Source organism: Suricata suricatta, chromosome 11 (genome assembly GCF_006229205.1).
Source record: "Suricata suricatta isolate VVHF042 chromosome 11, meerkat_22Aug2017_6uvM2_HiC, whole genome shotgun sequence".
In the NCBI taxonomy this organism is placed as follows: Eukaryota; Metazoa; Chordata; class Mammalia; order Carnivora; family Herpestidae; genus Suricata; species Suricata suricatta.
The window spans coordinates 12862193-12870763 of NC_043710.1; the positions used below are offsets into that span (position 1 = coordinate 12862193).

Below are 8571 nucleotides of genomic sequence, written 5' to 3' on the forward strand. Positions count from 1 at the left end.
CTTCATATGTAAGGCAGAGATAACTGATTTCTCCTTTGGGTTGTGGGAAAGAAAAACCTCAAATAAAAACTAGCCACAGTCCCTGCCACATCATAAACACTCAAGTAACCAGTGGTTCTCAAATTATGTGGCTGGCCCAGCCTCAGAAACTCTAGTTTAGCGAAGTGTCTGCAGGAGGCATAGGCAGGAATTTACTATCAGAAAAGCAGTCCAAGTGCATGTAATGCAGATGGTCTATAGGCCGAGTCTGAGAAATACTGAAATAGATATCGATTATAATATTCTTACACTTTACCGCAAGCGTCTGCCTGTCATTACAACGTTATGAAGACTCCAGGAATTATAAATGTTTGCATAATGCTATACGTTTAAGGAGATGAGCTATCTGCTCTGAATGCTAATGCCAGTACAAAACCAAGTAGGGTATGTATTTCATTGGGTAGAGATTGGCTTGAAGAGTTGAGGTCTGTGTTGCCAATCCCATCACAATCATCTGGCTGATCGCTAACCAGCCAACACGGTATTCTTCCTAACTCAAGTTATACTTTTGTATTCTCCCCTGAATAATATATTTCCACCCATAATTAAGAGAATATAAATTTCTGTGTTTAGAGATAGGTTTTTTTGTCTTGAATTCTCAAAAATACCATATGATGTTTTGCTTTTTAAAAGCATTTCAAACGGAAAAAAAATTGAGCGTTTTTTGAATCTCCTTGGCAAAGTGTCTCTAATAATCTCTGCTACTTAATACTGTTTCCCTGTGCCTTGTAGATATTAAGAATGTTTTTCTTTGTCCTTGTCCTTTGAATAATATTGATCACCTTTTTTTTGGTCTCATTCTAAGATTTGCTTTCTTTTCCTATGAAGTCAACACTCTCAAAAACTACAATAAGAAGATGGTGAAGATATTTCAAAAGAGGCTTTTTCCTTAGCATTTATGATATCTTGGTATGCACATGACCTTTGTCCTGGTTGTGAAGACCAAGTGAAAATTTCCATCTACCTCTCACATCTGGATGAGGCAACTTACCTAAAATTTTGAGTGACACCATCATGTCCACAGAATTCAAATTTGCTTGCCTCAGGAACTTTTATATCACTTCCTGGATCCCCAGAGTTGTAGATTCCTGAAACCTCTCAGGATTTCATAAGCTTGGGAAATAACTAACAAGACAATTAAACAAAAGTGTGTGTTGACACTTTGGGTCTTATTTAATAATGGAGAATTCATTTTGTGAGACTGTGATTCCCTGGTCAAAATGATATCAGTCATAATGTGCATTCTCATTTTCTCTTGATTTGTGTAGAAGCTACACTAAGCCTATATGTGCACACATATTACATATAAACATGTATATTCATATACATATATCTTCCTATTAAAGCACGTGTGTTCAACAATACTGCTATTTTTGTTAAGTGTTGAATACTTTCTTTTGTCCTTCCAGATCCATTCTCCATCTTTCCGACCTTCTCTTTGTTCTAGGATACTCAGCTATGTTAACTGTATCAGTGGGCTCCTTTGGTGCTCATCTACTTAGTTAATTTAGCCAGTGATTATCACTGGTGGTGAAGAGAGTGAATTCTGAGTGGTTTTCCCTAGTCTTCTTTCTTGCAAAGATGCCACAGCTGGCCCAGACCTAGATCATAGATCCTACCAAATGGCCCATTTTAAAGCCCTTCCTCCATTACTCAAGACTTTTCTGTCTTCATGCAAAGAAAAAAAAGGTAGCAAAGTGGATGGACCTTGAGGGTGTCATGCTAAGCAAAATAATTCAGGCAGAGAAGGACAGATACCATATGCTTGCACTCATAGGTCTAACAGGAGGAACCTAACAGAGGACCATAGGGAGGGGAAGGGGGAAAGATAGTTGGGGAGAGAGAGGGACATAAAACCTGAGAGACTATTGAATACTGAAAATGAACTGAGGGTTGAAGGGGGAGTGGGAGGAGGAAAAGAGGTGGTAGTAATGGAGGAGGGCACTTATGGAGAAGAGCAGTGGGTGTTATATGGAAACCAATTTGACAAAAAACTATTAAAAAATAAGGGAAAAAAGGTGATAGCTCTTAGATGTTACTGGTTTTAGAATTAGTACAGTATTCCTTGAAGGTTTTCTATACCACATGCATTTTTTTTGGAATAATCCTTTTTTAAATAGTCCCCAAATTAATCAGTTAGGTGTCCATCTGTTACTTGCTAGATACTAGAAGTGTTACCAGGAAAGAAATCAGTTGGGATTGGATTGTTAACATATTTGAAGGTATGACATATAAACCCATTGGGGTGGGAAATGGGACAAAGGAAATCTATGGCATCCAGTAACATCTAACCTATTTAAAAGATCACCAGTGGCATCATGGAAAGAAGGACAGGTAGAGGCAAGGCATTTTTTCTGTGGCACAGAGGCATGCAAATAGACATTATTAATATCATGTGGTGATTTGCCTTCTGCTGCAATTAAAACATAGACTATCTAACTAAAACACAAACAGGTATCCCATGAGTCATATTGTAGTGAATAACTCTTAGAGACAAGATGGACTGAATCACCCAATGAACCACAGACTCCAGGTGGTAGCCAAGTATTTTGTTCAGACATTTGTGGCAATGTCTCTTGGAATAGGTGGTTTTTAAGAAGTGAAGGCGATGGGAAACCAACCAAGGTGACATTTGTCTTGTAAATAAGGGACAAAATGGATACCAACAATTTCAGGATATTCTAATAGGGAAATAAACTTACATAAATCTCTGACTTAAGCTAGTTTACAGCCACTGAAAACATTGACTTGCGGTGAGACAAAGTTACTCTGAGGAAAGTCCCTGGAACTTAGCCAAGGTTTACACTGTAGGTCTTCCTTTAAGCTTCTTGTGAATGGCTTGCAGCCATTTATGATGGTAATCCCACATTAGGAAAACAGAAGTATCCAGATCTTCTGTGGGCTGTTAGTTATGGTTCTGAACTGACACTAATCTGCAGAATTGGAAATACCCAAGGTACATACTTGCCAGGAAGGTAATGCAAATGATGTCAAAGATAATTTTGCCCTGAATGCATCTTTCAGTAGGTCCAGTGGGACCTAGTATAGAGCCAATCATTATTTACTCAGACCCAGAAATCATATCATTATAGATATACAGAGTGAAACAGGATCCTCATTTTAGTTACATCCCTGAGTCTTGGAATGACTGTTATTAAATTCAAGGATCGAGGTTGAAGTAGAAGTTGAAATTGCTCTGCTACATCAGTAATCAAAATTGTAACCTGTGGAGAAGTACAGACATTAGTGTTTCCATCAAAGACTTGGAAGATACATGGGTAGGGATCTGAATTCATCACTCTTAAATCATTTTTTGTCTGGGGGGATCGGGATTGAGTAGAGGTGGAGATTATGAATGAACATGTTACAGATAGACATTTAGAGAAAAGATGCAGAAAATAGTAACTTCCATCTTGAAAAATAAAATGGAGAGAGTCAGTTTGCATTAAAAACAATTTTGTATCCTTGGCTGCCTTGGTGGCTCAGTTGATTAAGCATCCGACTTCAGTTCTTGTGATTTGTGGGTTTGAGCCCCACATCAGGCTCTGGAGCCTGCTTTAGATTCTGTGTCTCCTTCTCTCTCTTCCCATCCACCACTCATGCTCTGTCTCTAAAAAATAAATGAACATTATAAAAAATTAGTTGTATTCCCCAAAATCTAGTATGTTGAACAGGCTCACATTGGCATGAAGTAGTTGTAGCCTTTGAGGGATAAACTGTGTTTCAATGTCACTGAGTTTGTGGAGGAGACTGAGAGACTGTTTGATTTCATCGTACCTCCAAATTATAGATGTTGTTTAGAAGATGTTGTAAACCCTTTGTGTTCACAAGTATGTACCTGATTCTGCCAAACCTGTGTATATTGAGTCGAAGGCCACTACTAATCAGGTGGTTGAAGTGACCTGCTCAGTGAATGTTAGTCCGCCTCTTTCTCCACACAATCCAGTTAATGTTACCCGGCCTTTGCACAAATAGCAATAGCAGCTGGAATGGCTTGACAATGTGGTTATCTTCTCCAAGACTATTTTCATTACTTTCATGATTAGGTATCCCAAATCCCAACAACAGAGGTCACAACTATGCCTCTGATATGCTGTCACTTTCTGGGGTATTGTGAATCACTTGGGTGGTTAGATTAGACAACTTCTTACTCATCCAAAACTATAAAGTTAATGGCTTACTTTCCTAGAATAACCACATTTTGGGAAATTTATTTGCGTTATCTGCTCATTTCCTACCACTTTTTTCTTGTTGGTATCTGTTGATGTAGCCTTTCTCATCAACATGATATCCCACCAAACATTGCCACTACCAAGAAATACATTAACTGGCAAAGGAAGAGTAACAATTTCCTCCAATCCACAGAAATATTTGGCTTTACTTTTTGCCCTAACATTCTGAAGCAATTGGCCTAATAAAATCTTAGAAAGGCTATAGGACAGCTCAGACATGGTTGGTAGGTGTCTTCTAAGTTTGCTGCATGTTTTAAAATATGAATAATATATGGCTCCATCTTCCCTTATCAAGAATGTACATCTCATTGAACCAAGGGGTTGAGGATGGCATTATGCCTGTTGTGGCCAGGAGAATGAGCCTTTCAGAGATCCAACCATAGGGAGTATATATGTGCAACAGTCCTAGCTGAAATACATTTCCTCATTTGTATGAAGGTCATGTCCCCACAGACTGCTCCCAGTTAATGACTGAGCACAGCAGGGAGAGCAAAGTAAGACAATCTGTCTTAGGCACTGGATTCCCTTGATGGCTAATTTTGGCTCAGCTACCTCCTGGCAACCTTATTGACCTCATTATAGACTGAACTAGGTCTTGGAGGCTTTTACCCATCTTTCCTTCCTCTCTTCTTCACTTGCGTTCAGACTTGCCTTGTGACCTAGTGGCACTTCTCGCTTCTTCTGGCTCCTTGTCTATTTTCTCTTACACAGGCACAACTATTTCCCCTAGTAAAATCCTTGGACTTTTGATTCTATCTCAGTGTCTGTTTCTTGGAGGTCACTGACTACCTCAGCCTCCTTTACTATTACAGAAAATAGCTCACAAGAATTTAATTTCCCTACTCATAGCCTTATACTCAGTATATTTGGAGTCTATGTCCACCAGGGTGGAATGCCCCAAAGGAACACCCAAATGCCCCAAAGAATTTACCATTATATTTTTACTCCCTGGGGCCTCATATTTCAAAGGAAAAGTATACAACTAAATGAAAACAAGATGATCAAAGGCTCAGACCTAATGAGAAGAAAATTTAGGAAGCCACCAGATAACTCTCATCCAACTGAGTTATTGAAAGAGTGAATGAACCAGAGTAGTGCAAGAAGTGATGTAGAAATTTGGCTATTACAAAATTTTAATTTATTAAAATTTGTTTCTCTAAATAATAGATCTTAGAAACCACTTGCTTTTAAACTTCAAACTTCACTTGTGATTTGAGTAATGAAAGTCCCTTAGGAATGTATAGTGTAATTATAAGTTAGTAGGGGAGATTCTTTTGAATGCTTCACAGTCATGAACTACAGATGAAACATTCCCTGCTGTGATTAAAAATTTTACTGCCAAACTTACACTTAAACATATTCTACCACATGTTATAAAAACAAATGCCTCATATATAATTACCCTTGTCTTCTATACTTATTTATTTGTATGTCTCTCTAAGATTATTTTAAGCTATAATTTATCTCTAACTAGGGTCTCAGTAATGTTTTTTAGACTTGGGGTTCTGGAGTTGGGATACATTTCCATGCACATTATGATTCTCCAATTAGGCCAATGAAAATTATGATATCTCGGTATATATTGGTAATTATTTGAGGAATAAGACTTGATTCCCTCCCTTAGAAGAATTAAAATAGGAGGTCTTGATAAGCAGCTTGAGCACTTTTATTGTGCTTAAAAATCAAGATTTAAAACATCAATGTATTTTTGTTTTGTTTTGAGAGAGAAAGAGAGAGAGAATGCACACAGGCACGTGAATGTAAGTGAGGCAGGGGTGGAGAGTGAGGAGACAGAGTCTGAAGCAGGCCAAAACTCAGCATGGAGCCTGACACCAGGCCCAATTTCATGTCTGTGAGATCATGACCTGAGTCAAAATCGAGTCGGAAGCTGAACTGAGTGAGCCACCCAGGCGTCCCAACATTAGGATGTTTTAAGAAGGTTTATTACTTCAGTTTTACTTTTTTAACTGACTTTCCTCTGGAATGATGTATTTTCGAGTTTCATGTAATCAACATTAAACAACTCATTTTCTGTCACTGTAATACACTGATTAATCTGTTTTCATTATTTTAAAAAATATAATTTATAGGAATTTTACTAGTTTTAGGGGGAAATAGAGATCTTTTAGAAAATGAAAGTCTGAGTTGGCATAAATAGCTTTCCATTTTAGAATACTGTCAAAATCAAATATCTTGGAAATGCACTGTAATGCTAGGTCTCTTTTGGGGTTGCGTGTGACAACTTGTACTGATTCAATACCTTGGATTTACTTTATGAGTCAATATGTATCACTGCTGGTGCCGGTCAGTCTTTTCTACGCTGTGTGGAACTCCTACATTTTGGGAGACTACTTGCTAGAATTTCACTCTCTTGCATTTTTTCCACTATTTCTTATACCAGTAGAAACAACAACATATTCATGTGTTGGTGACATAAATTATATTTACATTACATAGTTTTAAAAAAGTAAAAATTAGATACAACTCATCATATTTACCCTTTTGTTTCATATTAACTTTGTGTATCACTGATACAATTTTTTGAGTAATGTTAGTCATCAACTTTAAATGGTTTTATCTTAGTGTAGTTATCATTCTTTTACATATAACTGTATTTTGATGCTCAGGATGTCACAGTGGATGTAGAAGCCTTTGCAACTTCATTCTTATAAAATAATATAGGAACTGTGGTAGTTATATAGAAATGTATAAAAATCATATCTATGGAAACTTGACTGACGTTTCTTTAGTTGAGGGACATGTATATGAGATATAGATTGGAGATGTCTTGCTTGCTGAATGTTGTTGTGCCAAGTTATTTCATGGGTGACTCTGGGTCTTTGTACTAATGCTCCTAGGGGCAAAAAGTACACATACATGTGCTTAAGAAAATCTGTTAAGGGAATAGAAAGTGATGATTTTAACTAATTCATCGACATAGGAAAACACTAAAAGTTAACGTAACATATTTGTCCCTATTTTTAGAAAATAACCATTTAGATACTATTCTATATATATCAATCAACCATAAATATTCTCATGCTAAAAAAAATGGGCTGTTTTGCCACAATGTGAAAGTAGAGATGAGTTTTTATTTTTAAGATTTTTATTTGTTTTTAATCCAGAGTAACATGAAATTCAATACAAGTTCTCATATTTTATGTTTAAATTCTATCTCCTAAATTCTCCTATTTTTCTCTTAGGTCTCTCCAATTGTCATGATTCAAGGATGCAAATTATTTAACTTGCATTGTGAGAATTCTTCATTGTGATGGAACACAATGGCAGCTCTTCTTGAAATATAATAACCTGATCAAAAATTGTCTTCGCATCTCCTTAGAAAGAGTGAGTCTTGGGGAACCTGGGTGGCTCAGTTGGTTAAGCATATGGCTTCGGGTCAGGTCATGATATCAGTTTGTGGGTTCGAACCCCACATCAAGCTCTGTGCTGACAGTTAGCTCAAAGCTTGGAGCCTGCTTCAGATTCTGTATCTCCCTCTCTCTCTGACCCTCCCCTGATTGTGCTGTCTCTGTCTGTCTCTCAAAAAAAAAAAAAGAAAAAGAAAAAAAAGAATGAGTCTTTATTTATTTAATGAGTTTATCCAGAGCCTCTTTCACATCCCTATTCCTCAGACTATAGATCATGGGGTTCAACATGGGGAATACCACAGTGTAAAATGTAGAAACTATTTTGTCCTTGTCCATAGAATAGCTAGATTGGGGACGAGAATAGATGTAGAGAATGGAACCATAATACAAAGTGACAGAGAGCAGGTGGGAGGAGCAGGTAGAGAAAGCTTTGAGGCGGCCCTGGGTAGAACGGATCCTCAAGATGGTGGCAATGATGAAGAAATAAGAAGCGAGGATGAGCACTGTGGGGGTGATGACATTGGAGGCCAGGAGGAAGTACAGCACAATCTGGTAGCCATCTTTTTTGCCACAAGCCAACTTCACCAGGGGAAGCAAATCACAGAAAAAGTCATCAATGACATTGCCACTACAGAAGTTCAAGGCAAAAGTTTTTTTAGTGAGAATAGAAGAGTTAATAAAGCCACCAAGGTATGTGGATGCTACCAAAGATGCACATAGCTTTATGGACATAGCCTGAGAATAAATCAATGGCTTTGAGATGGCCATGTAGCGGTCATAAGCCATGACGGCCAACAGGTAACACTCACTGTAGGCCAGCCCAGCAGAGAAGAAGAACTGAGAGACACAGCCAGCAAAGGAGATGCTTTTGTCTTCAGAGATGCAGGTCATGAGGATCTTTGGGGTGTAGACAGAGGAATACCAGAGATCCA

The 8571-nt window shown here is 37.8% G+C and overlaps 1 protein-coding gene across 1 annotated transcript in view; it reads right to left on the minus strand.

Moving 5' to 3' along the window:
- Window positions 1-7855: 7855 nt before the first annotated feature.
- The window catches only part of LOC115272185 (olfactory receptor 9G1-like), a 1095-nt gene continuing 379 nt past the window's right edge, over window positions 7856-8571 (minus strand). Inside the window, exon 2 of the mRNA XM_029915239.1 lies at window positions 7856-8511. Coding sequence (XP_029771099.1) covers window positions 7856-8511 — 656 coding nt within the window. The remainder of the gene's footprint in view (window positions 8512-8571) is intronic.